This window comes from Aptenodytes patagonicus, chromosome 6, assembly GCF_965638725.1.
Source record: "Aptenodytes patagonicus chromosome 6, bAptPat1.pri.cur, whole genome shotgun sequence".
Classification (NCBI taxonomy): Eukaryota; Metazoa; Chordata; class Aves; order Sphenisciformes; family Spheniscidae; genus Aptenodytes; species Aptenodytes patagonicus.
The window spans coordinates 35,129,348-35,149,388 of NC_134954.1; the positions used below are offsets into that span (position 1 = coordinate 35,129,348).

At 44.0% G+C, this 20,041-nt stretch overlaps 1 protein-coding gene across 6 annotated transcripts in view; it reads left to right on the plus strand.

The window, feature by feature from the left end:
• FN1 (fibronectin 1) overlaps positions 1 to 20,041 on the plus strand; it is a 56,055-nt gene that overhangs the window by 32,807 nt on the left and 3,207 nt on the right. For 2 of the 6 annotated variants that reach the window (XM_076342096.1, XM_076342095.1), the window contains exons 25-43: positions 1,116 to 1,388; positions 2,440 to 2,622; positions 3,600 to 3,689; positions 4,296 to 4,565; positions 4,964 to 5,080; positions 5,529 to 5,693; positions 6,397 to 6,552; positions 7,321 to 7,434; positions 9,159 to 9,428; positions 11,318 to 11,505; positions 12,608 to 12,695; positions 12,882 to 13,058; positions 13,296 to 13,385; positions 13,856 to 14,035; positions 14,580 to 14,669; positions 15,513 to 15,979; positions 16,556 to 16,694; positions 18,148 to 18,312; positions 19,584 to 19,709. In XM_076342096.1, coding sequence (XP_076198211.1) covers positions 1,116 to 1,388; positions 2,440 to 2,622; positions 3,600 to 3,689; positions 4,296 to 4,565; positions 4,964 to 5,080; positions 5,529 to 5,693; positions 6,397 to 6,552; positions 7,321 to 7,434; positions 9,159 to 9,428; positions 11,318 to 11,505; positions 12,608 to 12,695; positions 12,882 to 13,058; positions 13,296 to 13,385; positions 13,856 to 14,035; positions 14,580 to 14,669; positions 15,513 to 15,979; positions 16,556 to 16,694; positions 18,148 to 18,312; positions 19,584 to 19,709 — 3,348 coding nt within the window. The remainder of the gene's footprint in view (positions 1 to 1,115; positions 1,389 to 2,439; positions 2,623 to 3,599; positions 3,690 to 4,295; positions 4,566 to 4,963; positions 5,081 to 5,528; positions 5,694 to 6,396; positions 6,553 to 7,320; positions 7,435 to 9,158; positions 9,429 to 11,317; positions 11,506 to 12,607; positions 12,696 to 12,881; positions 13,059 to 13,295; positions 13,386 to 13,855; positions 14,036 to 14,579; positions 14,670 to 15,512; positions 15,980 to 16,555; positions 16,695 to 18,147; positions 18,313 to 19,583; positions 19,710 to 20,041) is intronic. The other 4 variants (XM_076342097.1, XM_076342098.1, XM_076342099.1 and 1 more) reach the window with 4 other exon arrangements.

Genomic DNA, 20,041 nt, shown 5'->3' on the forward strand with positions numbered 1-20,041 from the left:
CCCACCCCTTGCCCACTTCTGTTGGTCCTAACATACAGGAAAAGAACAACTTTCTATATGAATAATATCCATAGGCAAAACAGTTACAGCTGTTCTTGTTTGCCATACAGAAACTTAGGCAAAAACTAGAAGATGATCTTTATTCAGCGGCTCAGTTCTGAGATTCTTGAACAACTTAGCCAACAAATCAAGTCAGCCTCTTGGCCACATCATGTGCTGGGCATAACCTCTGAATATGGGGATATTGTTGCTCTTACAGAATACTTAACCATCTAAAGGTCATTTTTAACCATTTGCCATCTTTCCAAGAAAGTGTTTTATTACTCACTGTTCCGTATCGTCTGTTTTTAGCACATATATTGCAGCAGTTAGTGGTAAGTAGAACTTGAGGGATTCTGGGCCAGATCCTCAAGGCCATTACAGGGATTTGAGACTTTTTCCCAAGTTCAGTGTAAATAGTTCAGGTAGTGGATGATTTACCCTGAAGCTTTGTGATGGTTCTCACCAGCTGAGGGTGTAGGCTGATTTAGCCCCTTGAAAGGGGTTGATATTTTTATGATCCCAACGATAAAAGTTGGACTTAGCATTCGAACAAGAAAAAAATTCTAGAGGGTAAATAAACTAATATTTCAGAGGAGTAGTTTTATTTATATGTTAATAGACTTTGATCTCCTGTTTTCTACCTGGAAAAAAAAAATTGTTATGTTTTTTCTGTTTCTATCATCAGAAAATGATGGGGCTTTATGGCTCATCATTGCCTGAAGTAAATTTGTTGCAAGTTAAGTGCCTCTTGTAGGCCTTCTTGAAAATTGTATGTCTAAAGTGGAAGTGCATTATCTCAGGGGATAGGGGTTTCAGCTTCTGTCTGCCCAGGGAGGCAGCTGGAGACTGCATTGAAGGGGTACAATATAAAAAGAAAAAAAAAAAAACAAAACAAAAAAACCCACCAAAACCCCTCCTTTTACGCCAAACCCCAAGAGAAATTCTGCATATCACCGCAATTGCTTCTAAAGTTCTGTCAATGTTAATAGTGATGAACACTACTTTTTTCTCCCTTGTCTTTCTTTTGCCTCTGTATTGTCTTTGCCTTTCCCATTTGCTCTTTAACTCATTAGAGGTGCCCCAACTCACTGACCTAAGCTTTGTTGACATAACTGACTCAAGCATCGGCCTGAGGTGGACCCCGTTAAATGCCTCCACCATTATTGGTTACCGCATCACAGTAGTTGCGGCAGGAGAAAGTGTCCCTATTTTTGAAGATTTTGTGGACTCCTCAGTAGGATACTACACAGTCACAGGCTTGGAGCCGGGCATTGATTACGACATCAGTGTAATCACACTCATTAATGGCGGAGAGAGCGCCCCTACCACTCTGACACAGCAAACGGGTGAATTTTGAAAACTTCCGTGTTTTGTGACATGGACGGTGTTTCATGCTGTCACTGGCTGTCAGGTTGATGGGGCTTTGTCCAAAGAGGAATCGAGCCGCTTGCTGGGGGGAAGCCAGACGGACCCAGTTCGCTCCTTTCTCTAAATGGCAGCTGGGGATGGATATGCACTGCTTGGTTTTCTGATTTGAGGCATTTTAATACTGTGTATGGCTGCAGGCTTGCCAGGCTCATTCACCTTCTGCTATTCAGATTTCCGGGATCCAGTTGGAGTCAAGAGCCTGAAACCATGAGCTGTATATTCACCAGACTTTTAAACTGTGATTTCCCCAAAATAAGAGTGCCAAAGAGCGGAGCAGTTCAGCAGACACCCTCCAGCCTTGATAACTATTTGAACTTCCAGCAGTCTGTTTCAGTGGTGGCCCCACTCTTTCCACAATGCCCCAAAGGATGCAGATGAAACACCACTCCCTGACTACATGCCATTGACAGCTATGCCACACCGTCAAGGGTCTCTCTAGTGCATGAGCAGAAGGCGAGCTGAAAACTGGTTCTTGCATGAAATCCTATTGTGTTTGAAAATCCTGAGGCTGTAAATCCTTCGACACGAGTAGAAGTAGAGTCATAGGAAATTAGTGATATACCCTCTCCTCTCCTGTGTGTGCATGTATGAATTCTAGATGAGATTACTTTTCCATCTGTAAGCTGCTGTATGGCAACTTTAAACCTCTCTTGGCTCCGCATCTGTAATACAAAATCCAGCTGCAACAAGCATGTTACTGAAACTTGCTACCTTGTTTTCAAATTAGCCCCACAGGGTATATTTAAAGTATCAGGAATTGCCAAGAGGTTAAAGGAGCCTGACAGTAGTACAGACATATTTTTCTCTTAACTATAGTAGAACCAAATGTAGTTTAGAAGTCTGTTTGCATGGATCTGACACAGTAGTCTGTTATGCATGAGATGCTTTCTCTGGTGATTCCCTGAACATACCTCTTGATCAACTTTTATCAATCAGGTAACTAAGATGTATTTGTTCTTTGCTGTGTAGCTGTGCCTCCTCCCACTGATCTCCGCTTCACTAATGTGGGGCCTGATACTATGAGAGTGACTTGGACTGCACCAACTTCCATCGTGCTGAGCAGTTTCTTGGTGCGCTACTCACCTGTGAAGAAGGAGGAAGACGTTGCAGAGGTCACAATTTCACCCTCAGACAACGTGGTGATCTTAACAAGTAAGTGGGTTACCTACATAAGTCAAACAAATATAAGAGGCTCCTTATATATGACATAAGATGAGGCAAAAGAAAAATTGCTTACTGTAAGTGTAACTGGCCATATTCTCAGCTGATCTAAGCTGGTGTCGAAGTGGCCTCATGCAAACTCGCACTAAATGGGGTTTGGCCACTTGCTTTACCCAAGATAAAGCCAAACCACAGGAAAGTGTTTCCTGTCAATCCAAGGACAGTGGTGAATCAGACTATGGGGCAATTGCTTTGATTCGCAGCCTGGTTAGGTATTAAGAGTAAATACATATTACTCACCTGGTTTGCCAAAAATGTCAAGGACTTGCAGTGCAGAGGTTCAGGGAGAGGATGAAAATGTGCAAAAGGTCGTTGTTCCTTTGGCTTTGTATGCTCAGGACCAGAAAATAAATACTGTTTCAAACCTTACAGGACATGGCAACGAAACATGGGCATTTTCAAAAAGCTGACATTAATTTTTGCTGGTGCAAAAGCTGTATTTGAAGTTTTTTACCCGTCCTAGAATCAGGTTGGTTGAGTATTGAGAGACAATATCCACTTTCAGAATAAGGGACCAGACCTGGAGCTCATCTGAGTTAGAATAGCTGTGTTGGAAATCCTTGGCCCTATTCCAGTTTGTATCAGCTAAAGCTTTGACACAGTGCATAACTAAACTACTAGATAACTAGAAGGGACCTTGTAGAAAACTAATTGCTTCTAGCCAGTCCCCACAAACTAATGAAGCAACGATACAGGTTACCATGCTCCTTCAGGCTAAAATGTTGCAATCAACTGTAATGCCACAAAAAGAACCGATCTAAATTTTTGACAGTCCGGGAGGCTCAGATCTTCCATCAAGCAAAACCTAATTACCTCCCTTAAGAAATACAGTTAAAATTGTGTATGTTGAGTGACTTCTAGCTATTAGTAAAGAAATATGTCTAAATTCCTGTACTTAAACTCCACAGATCTGCTCCCTGGTACTGAATATATGGTGAGAGTCTACAGTGTTTCTGAGCAACATGAGAGCACACCTTTGTCTGGAATCCAGAAAACAGGTACTTAGACGCAGCCTAAGACACGTGTGTGATTAATGCCATCCATTAAGATTCATTAATGGGACTTCATTGCTCTTTCTTGTGTACTGTTATCTTGTTGATGGGTCATCAGCTAGATATCAAAGAGCAATGCAGGTGCACATCTTGGGAAACGCTGGGAAATCTCACGTCTCATTATGTCTGAGAGCCAGAACTTCTGTTGGTTTTAAATAGAGCATTGTAGACCCTGGTGTGAATATACCGACAGTGTCTACTTGAGAACAAGCCTAGCAGAGCCTATCATATCTATCACTGAGTCTTTCTTGTTTTGTAACTGTGTAACGGAGTTTGCTGGTCATGTGTGGTTTTTTTATGCTGTGTTGTCTGTGTGTGCCTTACACTCTTTTCCTGCAGTTGCATTCCAGAGCTTGTTTATTTTGCTTTGATCCTGAACACACATGAGTTTAGTTCTCATAATAGCATTTGGCTATTATGCTGGCTATTTGGCTATTTCAGTTCTCTGAATAGCGTTTGGCTTAGGATCTGGCAGTGTCGTGGTACCTAGCTTAGTGAACTATGACCAGTAGTTCAGTTGAGCTCAGCCTCTTGTCTCTTTGAAATACCTAGGTCTTGATTCCCCCAGTGGCCTTGACTTCTCGGATATAACTGCTAACTCTTTCACTGTCCACTGGATTGCTCCTCGTGCCACCATCACGGGCTACAAAATCCGGCATCACCCAGAGCATGGTGCTGGCAGGCACAAGGAGGACCGCGTGCCCCCCTCACGGAATTCCATCACCCTTACCAACCTGCTTCCAGGGACTGAGTATGTGGTCAGCATCATCGCCATCAACGGCAGGGAGGAGAGTGTGCCCTTGGTCGGCCAACAAACAACGGGTAAGCCTTGAGGGAACGCTGGCTAAAGGTTACCATGAGGATTTTGGGTGTCCTTTAGCAAAGTAGTTGCTGTTAAACCAGATCTTCCCTACCAGCTGGTGAAACTCTCCTCATGAGGAAGTGCCTGTGATACTGAGGTAGGGCCTGATTTAGAAAAAGGTGGGAGAACCTATGCTACTTTCAGATCAAGTCAGTTGTCTTCAGGGCCAGCAGAACTTTTTTCATTAAATCTAGTCCAATGCCGGACGGTTTTTAACCACATACATCCATTGTAGAGGTGTGTGCACTGGGTTAAAACTAAGGCAGATGAGTAGCAGAGGAGCACGGTATGATAGATGGAGTATGTAGCTGATGTACTTTAACTGCATTTAAACTCTCTCTCAATTCTGTTTTTCTAGTGTCTGATGTTCCAAGGGACCTGGAAGTCACCCCCACCAGCCCGACCAGCCTTGTGATTTCCTGGGATGCTCCTGCAGTGACAGTCAGATACTACCGGATCACTTATGGTGAAACAGGTGAGGGCAGGCTGCTATGGCCAGTCACAGACCAGAAACTCTATTCTGAGGCCATTAGAAAGCGACAACAAATAGCAAAGGCAAGTTTGACTGTGGCAGACGAAAAACTCTTGTATCTCTGAGATTCTTGCAGCATATTTAGAGAAGGTTGTCAAATATAGGTGTCTTTTTTTTTTTTTTTTTTTTTTAAAAGGAGAGCAAATAATTTTTTGTCTACCAAAAAGGAAGAGCATTTGGAGCACTCCAGTCATTTTAGAGGCGGTTCTGTGTATATATTTCATTCTTTTCCTTGGGTTGGTCTGAAAAAGACTTTGACCCAAGAACCATTGAAATCAACAGGGTCCTGTCTTCAACTTGATGCATATAGGATTGTCCTGGTTTTCGTAATGATTTAAAATGTATAATTTAGAGATCCATTACATTTCTTCTTCCACCCTACCCTCCTTAGGTGGAAGCAGCCCTGTGCAGGAGTTTACAGTGCCTGGCACCATGTCTACTGCTACCATCACTGGCCTCAAACCTGGTGTAGACTACACCATCACCGTGTATGCTGTAACTGGCCGTGGAGACAGCCCTGCCAGTAGCAAGCCAGTCACTGTCACCTACAAAACAGGTGAGACCTGTTTAAACAAACAAAAAACCCCACATAAAAACCCCACAGCTTTTGTTGGCTTATCCCCATAAATTTGTATCACTGATCCCTGGTTTCTTTTAGAAGTCATGGGCTATGTTGTAAGCCCATCACTTTCAGTTGAGCTGCATATCGTGGTGGCCCAGCATGATAATGACATGACACAGAAGGGGATCGTGGACTTGAACTTTTGGAGGAAGGAGACCATGTGGAGTCCAGATGGGGATACAAGCAATATTTGACTGCTTATTGCAGAGTGGAAATCCTGTCGGGCTCTCATGTCGTGGGGTCACTGTTGGCTTAACTCCGGTGCTTCTGGTGCGCTGCCATATTATGTGATCCTGATGAGACCTGACCTTCTAACTCTAGGACTGTCGTCTCACTCCTGATCTGGATATAGCCTAATCCTACTCCTACTGTAGCTGCAGATAAAGGCATTTAGTAGCCTTTAAAACAACAAAAATCCTCAACTAACATTGATATGAGGTCAGTCACCCACACATCATGGTTAAGGCTTTTCTGTTCTGGGCTAGCATGAGGGACAAATAAATAGCAACGTGTGTTTTCTGTTCTAAGCAGCACAGCCTAGAAAAGGAAGAGCAGAATAAAATTCAGCTAGGAGGTAACAGCGGAGGGAGGGTTTCCTGTACCAACACACTCAGAAAAAACTATTTTTGTTGCCCAGAAATAGACACACCATCCCAGATGCAAGTTACCGATGTCCAGGACAACAGTATCAGCATCAGATGGCTCCCTTCAACATCCCCAGTCACAGGGTATCGGGTGACAGCTGTCCCCAAGAAAGGACATGGGCCCACCAAAACTAAAAATGTCCCTGCAGGTAAGAGTACATGACATCCTTCACCAGATCTGTAAAAAATGCAAGACGTGATCACTAGAATCAACACTGTCAGGCACTAGGCATATGCTCGAAGCCAAACTTTCTCCTGCTTGTACCATTTTTTGCTGTCCTGCTGACTTCAGTTGGGGCTCATCCAGGAGAAGCTAGGGCAAATTTTCGCCCCGAAAGCTTCACCGCTGTGCTGCAAAGGTTTGTTCTTGGCAACCTCAGTGTCTCTGAAAGACACTTGGATTTCAAAGAAATGTCATTGGATTTTCTAGCATCCAGCAAAACTTCCTCTGAAATCCTTCTGAAGGTCACATAATGTGACCCTTGGTCATAGCATGGTCACATGTGCTGCAGGATTGACCTCGTTACCATAGAGTCTGCCAAGTCAGCTCTCGGGAACACAGTAGGTTTTGTGGGATCTGCAGAGATTAGCACTCAGGGATGCTTGTGATGCAGTTGGGTTAATGGTCAATCCTGTCCCAGAAAATGGTGAAAGCTGGTCTGTTCTTGCTTTATTTTTTTACTGTGCTAACCTGCCCTTTTAGCTGTGGGGCCTTTGAGCGGGTACAAATAGCAGGTGCCTTGTCCTGCACTGCCAGAGAGGCGTAGTGCAAGCAAAAGGTAAACCTGATGTGTCTAACCCTATCTCGTTTTAATGACGTCTGGCTAATACAGGCCCTTTGTTCAAGGCTGCTTAGAGGCCAATGCTCTGCAGCTTTGTGCAGCTGCAGATGGATTAATGTTGTTCTTTCCTGCCAGATCAAACGCAAGTCACTATTGAAGGTCTGCAGCCCACAGTTGAGTACATGGTCAGTGTCTATGCTCAGAATCAGAACGGAGAGAGCCTCCCCTTGGTTGAGACAGCTGTCACCAGTACGTATTTCACTTCATGGTAACAGAACAAATGTTATCTACTGATGTCTGAATCTACCATGCAGTATCACATCCCCAGTGAAAGCAAGTGGCAGGTGCTTAGTCTCCAGGAGAATGCAAGGTGGTCTGCCCTGTGATAAGTACCATGCACCTAAATTGCAGATGCTGGCAAAAATGCAGTCCCTCTCCCTCAAACACTGGCAAAATGCAATTCCCCACCCCATCAAAATGCTGCGCTTCTGATTTTCTTTCACTAAAGCCCCAAAATCTTTTTGGGTTTTGTTTGCCTCCAGCCAATCAGTGGAAAAAAGGTGTAAAGATCTCCTTTCTGGAGCTAGGTGGCAAAGGTGATTACTGTTAAGGGACTGGACTTGGCTTGGGAGCACTTGCCCTGTGCAAGGGAGTAAAGGAAACCACATGAGTTATCAAGAACTTGGGATAAAGGACTGCAAAAGAAAGGACAGCTCAGCCCTCAAATTGCTCTATCTGCCTGTAGAAAACAGCAGTACTACTCTGGACACAAAGAGGAGGCAAGAGGGAACATGTAACTCGGAGTGATATCTCTGATGTAAAGTGCCTTTTTCGGGGACACCTCTGGGGTAGGGATTTGCATGCACATTATTTCCTTGCTCAGGCTTGTATTCAAAACCACAGCTCAGCCCTAAATACTTACAGAATTGTCCTGAAGACAACAGGAGCTTCTCTGAAGCTTTGCAGAGGTGGGAAAAGAGTGCATTTCAATTTCAAGCCAACAAATTCCTGGACAAAAATCACTTTTGCCAACTAGAAAATGTAGAAAATTCAGGACTAATATAACATGGGAAATAAAAAAAGTTGAAATCTTTTAGAAAAGCATAATTTGGATCCAATGTAAAAATGATATGCCAGATCCTCCCATTTTGTGTAACAAATGGATATAGCTCTGTGGTAGCCACACTAGACTTCTGTGGAGCAAAGCTCATTTACCTTGCTGTTTAGCACTGAGCTCCCACCTTGCTAGGAAAATCGGATGAATTGGTCTCATTAGGAAGTGTGCGTATCACCCAGTTGCACCTGTGGACATTCCCTGTGCACTCAATACAAAGTTGAAAAGTTTGTTTCTAATTGATTTTAAAATATAATATACTGAGTAATTTGCTTTCTTGATAAGTGTGTTAATTGGATATTAATTTATGAAAGAAAATAGCGGGACTGATTCTCCTTGGACTGGCACGTTGCACGGCAGCTTACAATAGTGAAAACCAAATGCATCATGAATCCAAACTTACCAAGTCAGGTGGGTTGTCTGACTGCCTTTAGCACTAGGAACCAGTTACTGGCTCTGATGGTAGAAACGGGTCTTAAAATTCCCGTTTCATTTTTTTCTCTTGACCACTTTACGGTAGCTTAATGCTGCTAGAGTTGCATAAAAGGGGTTTCAGTACCAAGGGGACTCAAGTATAGGTAAGAAGTGGTGTCCTGGCTGCTTTGAAGGTGGTAATGCAAGTCCTTCTGGTTTCAACAAAGCCAAGATTGCCTTCCTGCTGTCTGGCACCCACAAACTCTCAGCCTTACTCTGCACAGGTGTAAGCATGTGTGCAAGGTGCAGCACAGAGGAGAATCAAGTACCCTCTCTCCCGCGCAAAACCAAAAACTGCTTTGCATGTAATAAAAAAGCTTTTTATTTTCCTCACCCACAACCTGCTTTTTATCACATAACCTCTTACCGTTAATTTGCCTAACAGACATTGACCGCCCTAAAGGACTAACATTCACTGAGGTGGATGTTGATTCCATCAAAATTGCTTGGGAAAGCCCACAGGGGCAAGTCACCAGGTACAGGGTGACCTACTCAAGCCCTGAGGATGGAATCCATGAGCTATTGCCGGCCCCAGGTGGCGAAGAAGACACTGCTGAGCTGCATGGCCTCAGGCCAGGTTCTGAGTACACTATCAATATCGTTGCCATATATGATGACATGGAGAGCCTGCCCCTCACTGGGACCCAGTCCACAGGTACACCTTTTAACTACACCACCCAGCAGGCCATGGCAGCAGTCGCGTCTGCCCTGTTGGGTAAAGTGTGCTTCCATGCGCAACTGGTGCTCCGCGCTGGGGAAGCCCCAGGGGCAGCCAAGGGGATGTGATTGTTCTTGAGAGATGGCTTAGCTGGCGCTGGAGAGCTGGCTGCCAGTGGAGTCAGCCTACATACACATTAGGGAAGTCAGGGAATGCAGGAAAGATCAGCAGGGTTGAAGGAGCAGATTCTAGAGGAAGGAGGGATGTTACCTTATAGCCGCCTCTCAGTCCTCAAGTGGATCAGTAATGTCCGGTCCCTAGTCACAGAGCTTAATTCATGATGAACCACCCTCTCACAACGCCCTTGTCTTGGTTTTAGGATATGGGGCACCTGCAAGCAGAGACGGTTACCAACAAGAGAGAGCTTAGGGCAGCTTTCATCCCCCAGGGTCCTCGCTGTTGGGTGGGAAAAGATCAGCATGAAGGACTAGGAGATTGCTTAACCCTCAGGCCTCACAAAGCCTCTAGATCCTTCACTGGCACTGCCCTAAGGACTACAGCCCATGTGCATGCCAACACCCTGCGCTCACATCACCTCCACAAGAAGAGGACATGCTCCATTCAGGAGAGTCCCTTCCTGTATGTGCCAGTCTGATCCAACTCCGTGTAGAACACATTTAAAACTCCTTTGTGAAAAAGGAAAAGGAAGCTATTGCTTGAGATAAAATTACTTCCAGCAATATGGAATCCATTGCAAAGCTTCCAGCATTGCCAGATATGTCTTTATTACAAAGGTAGCACCTTTGTAATAAAGGTCTCCCATTCATTTGTGGATGAAAAGTTGGCACTATAATTCCAGGGGTGTAATGAAGACAGTGGTTCCTAGTGCACAGATTGCTATACTAAACTGAAGCAAAGTGCTGTAATGATTGAAACAGCTGGCTGACTATCTGCCAGAAATGCAAATATAGTAATTTTTAAAACCCACTCTCTGTGGTTTACCCTTTGTGGGCTGTTCAAAAGTGTAATTTAAGTCATTCAAGACTTTCCATTGACTCTCATGGGCTTCAGATTGAGCTCTGAGCAAAGCAACAAAGGAGAATTATCTTCTATTTCCACTCTATAAAATTAGAAAACTTCACAGCAACATGCTAATAGCGGGCACTATGGTAAGGTATATTTTTTCCCCTGTTTACAGCCCAAGGATTACCAACAGTAAGGCAAGAAAATGTTTCAATGGATACTCCTTTTTTTATGCAAACATTTGTTTTTAAAGATATCAGATGTGTTAGCTCATGAACACTCTTGCGTGATGAGCCTTATGGCCACCACAGCTCTGCTTTTCCATTGCCTTGCTCTCTGTGTAGTAATTTACACTTGTGTAAGTGGCTGTAAAATGCTTCCCCTCTGCATTTGCAGTATTTTTATGTCCTCTTTGCAATTCCTGAGCCTGCTTCCTACTTACTTTTGTAAATCATCAATCGTATTATAGAAATGAATAGAGATAGGCAAATGAAGCAGGACTAAACTATTAGCTGTGTGATGAAAAGCAGAGACAAGCAGAAGAATTAAAACAGACTGGCCTACTACAGATTTAAGCACCTCCCAAAGCTTGTATCACAGCAAGTGTTGTTACTCACTTAACTTCAGGGTTGAAGCATCGAGATCTCCTTATTTCTCCTGAAAAGCGTTATCACAGATTTGACAATCTCTTCCTGAATACCTTGTCCCCTTCCATGGTGCTTTATGCCTGTGTCTGCATAAGGCACACCACTTTCCTGCCCGTGTATTTCAGGCCTAAAACTATCTCATGCTCAGGAGAGAATATTGTTTTATCCAAGACTGTCTTCTTCAAACTAACCATGTGCCAATCCGGATTTTTGCAGCAATTCCACCTCCAACAAACCTGAAGTTTACTCAGGTAACTCCCACCAGTCTTACCGTCAACTGGAATGCACCAAACGTTCGCCTCACTGGCTACAGAGTCAGAGTGAACCCCAAAGAAAAGACTGGTCCTATGAAAGAAATCAACCTTTCTCCGGACAGTACATCTGCTGTCGTGTCTGGATTAATGGTAACTCTTTTTTTTGTGTGATGCAGACTGTCTTGTGGGAAAGAAATGTTAGGAGAACTTGAAGCAATTTCAAATTTCTGGGTCAGGAACCTCAGCTGGAGTAGATCATTACAGCTCCTAAGGGTCTGACTGTTTGAAGTCTGACTAGCCATCAGCTGTAACTACTTGTTACCATGGTTTTTAAAAGGCAAGGAACTGGCCTGCTGAACTTGCATTCTTTCCCCTTCCTCATTTAGCACAGAGAGACTGGATGCCTTAATCAAATGCAAATTACCAGGTTCACAATCAACAGTAACCCAGTAAAATGCTTTTACTCATCTTTCACAAAAGAGGTCAGATAAAGTGACCTAATGCAGAGGTTTTCAAGCTGTGATACGGGAGCTCTGGCAGTCTATTGCCTATTTTTAAGACATCTGCAAAATGTACGTAAAAAATGCAAGTCTTTTGTGAGTAGGCTTAAATTTGCTGTATAGCCACTGTCTTCTCCACTGGAAACATTTCAGGAGTTCCTGAACTGGAAAAGGCTGAAAATCATTGCTTTTATGGTTCCTGTTATCTTAAAAAGCTACTGATCTGGTTTTAAGGAGTTTTATAAATAATTTTCAAAAATGAGTCTTAAAAAACATTCTAATCTAAGTGGACTCCTGGTCTGATGCAGTCAAGGACAAAAGACCATGCTGTAACTTCCACCATTCTCTTTTCTTCACAGCAAGAGCACCTTATCATAGCAAATAGCATCCATTAACCCCAGGAAAAACAGGATGTAAATTAGATTTTTCTGAAGAATCAGCTTTGAAGCACAGATTCCAAAATGAGGGATGACAAATAAGCTTCTTCCAGGATTTCCTCTGCTCCTGGGTGTACATGTGCACTACTAGTATTATTAACAGCACTGTTGATCAGGGTCTATGTCTACTCTTTTATTACAGCTGGAAATAATTAGAATTAATCCTGTCAATCCTTCACTGATTTATTTTAAGGTTTCATACTTCAGAAACTGGTGACCAAGAAATGTGGCACCGTCAAACACTGAACGAGGGCAGGAGTGTTTCCCACTATGCCAGGTCCTTCTCAGAACATGGTATAACTTTGTCCATTCTAGGTAGCAACCAAGTATGAAGTGAGCGTGTATGCCCTGAAGGACTCTCTGACCAGCCGACCAGCCCAGGGGGTGGTCACCACTCTTGAAAGTAAGTAGTGATCCTCCACAAATGACCAATTAGTATTGTGCTGGGTGCAGACGCCCAGAGGCAGAGATCTTACTCTGTCTCAAAAGTATGGATCTATACAAAGCTCCAGCAAAGGCCTTCACAAACACTTAGCTGCTAAGAGTCACAATCCCCACAGTACTGACAGACTTTTTCCTTCTGGTGCAGATGTTAGTCCCCCTCGCCGGGCCCGTGTGACAGATGCCACTGAGACAACCATTACCATTACCTGGAGAACCAAGACTGAGACCATCACTGGCTTCCAAGTTGATGCTGTCCCAGCGAGTGGCCAGAACCCCATTCAAAGGACCATCAGCCCTGATGTTAGGACTTACACTATCACTGGTAAGTGAGGGGCTTCTGCAGGTGCAGGAGCTTTCAGGGTCATATCGGAAGGTACACTGGGTTCTTGTTTAGTAGTTGAATTTCCTTGATGAGAAATAATATAGAAACAAAAGGTAAGAAAAAAATATCTGAATCGTAAAGACTAGTCTCCAAGAAGAAGTTGTTGAAAGATGTTCTGATGTTCCCTTTAGATGGCTTCCTTGATTAGCTAATACTTACGTTTCAACTTCATTTTAGGCTTGCAGCCTGGCAATGACTACAAGATCTACCTTTACACTCTGAACGAGAATGCACGCAGTTCCCCAGTAGTGATTGATGCCTCCACTGGTAATGATCTTGTCTGATTTTTCTGCTCATGCTAACACATAAGTAATCACATATGGTCAGGCAGAAGTTGTCTATATGGTCTGGCAGAAGTTGCGGCAGGGGAGGTTTAGATTGGATGTAAGGAAAAACTTCTTTACTGAAAGAGTGGTGAAACATTGGAACAGGCTGCCCAGGGAAGTGGTGGAGTCCCCATCCCTGGAGGTATTTAAAAGACGTGTAGATGAGGCGCTTAGGGACATGGTTTAGTGGGCATGGTGGTGTTGGGTTGACGGTTGGACTCAATGATCTTAGAGGTCTTTTCCAACCTCAATGATTCTATGATTCTATATCTGATCACATATAATATTTACTGTGACTTACAGCAATAGGTTTTACTCCTGAGTTTGACAAGGGTATCAGAAGATGCAGTTCAGGTGAAGAATATGCTTGCCTTTACTGCATTTGACTTGTTTCCTTTTGTTTTCACCTAGCTATCGATGCTCCTTCTAACCTGCGCTTCCTTACAACGACAAGCAACTCCCTCCTGGCTACCTGGCAGCCTCCACGAGCCAAGATCACAGGCTACATCATCAGATATGAGAAACCTGGCTCACCAGCCAAGGAGGTTCTGCCTCGCCCTCGGCCTAGCACCACCGAGGCTACTATTACTGGTACCTGTCTCTGTTTTGTTTGGGAGATCTTCACCTGAAACACTTAAATATGAAGTGAGAGGGGGAAGGCCTAATTATAAAATGTGTTGATGGTTAGCTGAGAGAAAGACAAAGTTTTGTTCCTTTAATGACAGACAGCAGTTTTATAAGCACATCCGTCCTACAAACACAATACACTGATCAGATCAACCACCAAATTTGAACAATCCACAGATGTTTGTTTCCACTGCCACCACAACTGTAATCCATTCAAGGAAAAAAGCCCATGACACTGGCACCCCATCAGTCACACGTTCTGAAGATTCATTATGTTTTGTGTCTGCAGTGTCCATGATCCCAGATGTGACATGGTCAGATTTCAAACTTGCCCTGAGTGGCAGGAGGCTGGACTCTTTGTACTGTCCTGAAAACGTCAGATCCAAAATGCACATACCCGTACTATAGCCATACCAACCTCTCATTCTACCTTAGATCCCACACATAATCATAAAAGAAAAGCAACTGTTAAACTTAAGATTGCTTTATGTCCCTCCTCTCTCCCTAGGTTTGGAACCAGGAACTGAATACATCATCTACATCATTGCTGTGAAGAACAATCAAAAGAGTGAACCACTGGTTGGCAGAAAAAGGACAGGTAAAACAAAGCTCTGGATTGTTGTGTGCCAACAGGAGATGATGTCTTCCACTTGGGCAATACAATCTCAGGACTGAAATAATAATGTTATTTAAAATATCCTGTTCATGCCATTCAGCCACACCTTTTCTATGAGTCAAATAGGCTTTATAAGGAGGTTTTCCTTTCTAGAATGCAGGAGGTAAGATTCTGAAGTTACATGAATCACATTTAGCTGCGTTTCAGTGCTAAGAACAGAACAGCATGCTTGGTGTTGATTCTTGCCTGGGTGCCTAATTCATAATTAAGTTAGGGTTAACACTCACATTTCCGTCTAGCACATGATGGCATCAAAGGCAGAATCCATTCATTTGTTGCCCATTGCATTTCTCTTACTTTACACCCTCTGCACTGCGAGATTGAGATACCTGTAGCAAGCAAAATAGCAGCTGTATATCCGAATGTGATCAAGGAGCTCGTTTCTTACTGCACACCAGTGATTTTTCTTAAACTGATAAGCTATGAATATCTCTTGTAATCATTTCTTCTTCTCAATTTGAGCAGTGGTGGCTTTTTTGGGTTGCAGCGTTCAAAACTGTTGCTCAGCTGTATGAAAATTTCATACCAACACACTTCTTATGCCTATGTATGAAAGATATACATATATTTATATACTATATAAATATATATAGAGATAGAAATTACCTTCGCAATCACAGTGAGGTCATAAAAAGTGTGTTGCATCTTGGGATGATTGCTAATCTTTGATGCTGGGAGCGTGTACAGCATCCACTCTAGCTGTTTAATTTACCATTGTTAATTTGCCATGCTTTGCTTTATGGCTTCTAACCTTTCTTTGGCTAGATGAGCTTCCCACGTTGATTACCAGACCGCACCCCAACCAACCCGACATTCTCGACGTACCTTCCATTGACGAGGGGACCCCTTACCTCACAAACAATAGGTATGACAATGGAAATGGTATCCAACTTCCAGGCACCTCTGGGCACCCGCAGACAATAGGACACCAGGGTCAACAAGTCTTCTTTGAGGAGCACGGCTACAGACGGCCTGTACCTACTACAGCAACTCCCCTTAGGCCGGGGTCAAGACGGCAACCACCAAATGTAGATGAAGCGATTGAAATCCCTGGGTACCAAGTGCCTATCATAGTTGAACCTTCATACCCGCACTCCCGTGGGCCCAGGCGCAACGACTCCACAGGTCAAGAAGCTCTTTCTCAGACAACCATCTCTTGGAGGCCATTGCTGGAGAGCTCTGAATACATCATCTCATGTCAGCCAGTCAGCCAGGATGAAGATACTCTGCAGGTAAGTGAACTGTCTTAGCACAGGAACGGTGTTAGCCTCACCTGTGGCAGCAGATGTCTCTTGGGAGTCCAGTCCTTTATTTTGTCAAGGGGGTGACAGTTGGAGTTGGCTTAAAGGGTCTTATTAACATGTAGCTGAGAGCAGGATAAATGCCTCCCTCCTCTCCTTCATGGAGAAGGCTACAGGATAAAACTGCTAAAACAGAAAGCCCTTGAAATGCTGTCGGTATCAACATTTCACCAGGGAAGGGGGCAGTAAAAGGGACGACTGGGAGTTTCAAAGACTGAGGTGCTGCTTCTCCAAGCCAAAGACTCCCTTAGCCCTTCTCCTTTGTCTCCCTTGGTTTCTGTTTCCCTGAAATGGCAGTAGTAACATATCCCTCATGAACCATAGTCCAGAGTAGTCAAGTTTAACTTGGTATTGTTTGAAGTTCTCAGAATGTCTAAGGGGAATGGGCTGGCTCCATTATGGTATAGAGCATAGAAGTCGACCTAAACACCCTGTCTTTCCTATGAGTGGGGTGACACCTAAAGAGTAATCACTCTTCTGGTGATTTGGCATTGCCTCTTGTTGCAGTTCAGGGTTCCTGGAACTTCCTCCAGTGCTACGCTCACTGGCCTTACAAGAGGGGCCACCTACAACATCATAGTGGAAGCCCTGAAAGATCACCGGAGACAAAAGGTGCTGGAGGAGGTGGTCACAGTTGGCAATACTGGTAAGTAAAAGCTTTATGGAGTCTAGGTGAAGCTGTGCTGTTCCTGCCTCATTTCCTGTACTCAAGACAACCTACCTCGTGCCCAGACTTGAGAATAGTTCAGAAAGGAAACTTCTCCAGACATGGAGAGTTCATAGCAGGGCACTGGGATAAGTGATTTGTGAAGTCCACGTGTTTTGCATAACTGACACACTGATGGTGTGACTAGAGCTATTCTGATCTGTTGTCTAATCATGAAGAATGTTGTTTGAGGCTCCATACACTCTTCTAGAGTCAGTGCCCAAGAGAGAGCAAGAGATCCGGTATTTGCCTCTCTCAAAAGAAGTCAGGGATCACGCTGGTGTCACAGACTCCTGCCCAGCAGCAAAGATCTGCTGTCACAGTAACACATCAACCTTATGGGAAGGTGCTAGTAGCCAGCTTAACTGCTCTGTCAGTCATTTGCCAGTGCTTCTGTGTTGGTTATTCAGCCACACCACTAGACCATCCTGAAGGTCTGGCAGCAGGGCAGGCTGCCTGCAGAGATGCTAATTAAGCACAAACAGGCAGCACTTAGAAGCCATGTGACCAACCACAAGTACTTGTGGTGAGAGACAGCACTTGCCACAGCTGGAAAGCCCAGAGCCCACACACCCCCTGTGGGACCTGGGCTTTGCTTTTACCAGCACAGGGGTCTGGTCGACAACTCTCTCTCCCTCCATCTCCTCCTGTGTGTATTTTTGAGGTCAAAAAGAAGAGGAGGACAGGATGGTAGAAGAGGAAATTAAGAGTTAAGGATTTACGTCGTCCACCCATTAAGCCTCTCCATGCAGCCCCCTACTGCCCCCACCTCCCTGGGAAATAAGGCTGTTTCTCCCCTTCCAGCACCCCAATTGCCTTACGTCTGTCAAAGGCTGAACCGAGAGCGGTAACTCTTGACCCTGGTCATCACACACTGAACCGGTGGTTGTAAAACACCCACCTTCCAATCAAGGCATACACCTAAGGTGGAAATCCATCTGTCCAACAGCATGGTCTGGTCTCCTCCCATTCTCCTGCCATGAGCTAGAGTCTGAAGTGCCCCAAAAAAGTGCACGTACAGCTACCAACTTCTTGCTGTTCTCCAGCATCTCACAGCACGTTTCTCTTAAAAACAGGCTAAGTCAAGTTGTTGCTCTCCAGCAGCAAATGCAAAAACTCACGCTTGCTTGAAGCTTGGCAAATCAAAATGAAAATAGCCTTCGTGTCAGTTTTTTTTATCATTCAACTGCTCTGACACATGCAAATGGAAAATAAATCACAGGGAGTCTGGACTGCTGACAGACCCATCAAGTATATGCCCATGGGGTAGCTCCGTTACTGCCAGGATATTGTAAGAAGAAAAAAAAAAGCACGTGTTCAGTGAAAATCGTTCTGTCTTTCAGTGGTTCCTATTGCTGTGTGTGATGCCTGTTCTTTTTTTCTTTCGTTCCAGTGTCTGAAGGACTAAACCAGCCAGCTGACGATACCTGCTTTGATACTTACACTGGCTCCTTCTATTCCATTGGCGAGGAATGGGAGCGGTTATCTGAAACTGGCTTTAAACTCTGGTGCCAGTGTTTAGGCTTTGGCAGTGGTCATTTCAGATGCGATTCTTCTAGTGAGTAGCTTGCTTTTGACCATCCCTGTCTCCAAGCTCCCTGAGCGCTAATGGCATGTTTGACAGAACCAACCTGATCCAAACATGATGCAAATGAATGCAGGCTCTTAAGTTTTTAAATCAAATCAGTGTTTTGCATCATTAGAAGTGATGGAAAACTTTGGTTACTTCTGAGCTGTGCAGCTTATCTAGTACTGCCATTCACTGCATCAGCAACAATCAATATTGTATTGCTACATAATGACGTTTTCACTGAAGTTAAATGTTTGGTTTATTTTCCCTACCCTTGCCAGGCACGTCTGGCTAATGTCTAAAAGTGAGATAGGTGAGACGCCTAGATGATAGTATCTGAGTAGCCATTTAAGAAGACAGCTTTGAATATTAAATTATGGTTGAATCTTCATCTCCTAATTATACACATCGTTGCAGTGGGCCAGACAGAACTTGTGTGGATTTCAGTGGTATTACAGCAACTACCGAGTCTGTTCTGCATTACAAACAGCCTTTGCAAAGCATCTTACGGAACAAGTTTTCTAATTTTCTCAGCTGCTCTTTGAAGCTCTGTCGAGCAGGCAACACCTCTGCGGGGCACTAAGTTTTATTCTTTGCAGGACTGTGGTTTACATGGAAGAGATTCAAACTTCATGTAAGGGAATGGAACAAAAGTCTGTGATTGAGTGGTTTAACACAACACATATCCAATGCTTTGGATAATCGAATATAATTGTGCTTTTAAATTGCGGAGTAAGCTAAGCAAAGAGGGTATTTCTGCAATTTGCATAGACTCAGAGGAATGACTGCAAGGAAGACACTTATTTTATGGGATTAGTATTTATATTTCATCATTTGATACACATGGCTTACCCATTGTGTTTTGCAGTCTCTGTGATACAGTTTTACTGGGTATTTGCTCAAAAAAGAGCATTTAAGATATTTTTCTCTCCCTTTCTGCCCCATGTCTATTTAATTCCCTTTAATTTCACCACTCCTCCTATTAGCCAACCCTCCTCCCTCCCCCCCCAATCTTTGTCACATCCTACTTGCTCTATTCCTAAGAGCCTCTAGCCGTTTCCCAGAGCTGTAATGGTCCTCATCAGTTAAAAGCTGCAGGAGCTGAACCCATTTCTTCCTTGGGACTTACATGAGCTGAAAAGATTCTTTCTGCTGCCCCTCTGTTGGTTCCCAAGACAACACCAAGCTGTTCTCCTCCCACTGCATCACTGCAGCATGTGGGATAACTCCTGCTTCTCTTGTTCCTCTGCCTTCTCCAGAGTGGTGCCACGATAGTGGTGTAAACTACAAGATTGGGGAGAAGTGGGACCGGCAGGGGGAGAATGGCCAGATGATGAGCTGCACCTGCCTTGGAAATGGAAAAGGAGAGTTCAAGTGTGAACCTCGTAAGTCTTCTTCTGATGTTAATTTAATTGAGCTCCCATTCAGGCAGTTTCAGCATCTCAGGGCTGTTCCCATTAAGGTCCTGCGATGGGGGCAGGCAGAGTATCAGTATGTCTGATTCAGTGACAGGTTGAATCTGTTCTCGCAAGAGCTGAAGGCATAAAACTCACATTCCCAAGCTTAAAAAGAAGAAAACCCTCTTTTGTTAGCTAAGGTCACAGCACACACAGCATCTCTCTGCCTTTGGCCCTGGAGCCACACAAGAGGGACGTGTCACTGCACTAAGTAGTGTAGATTACCCTAATCAGTAACACAGGACTTTTCTGCAGGGCCT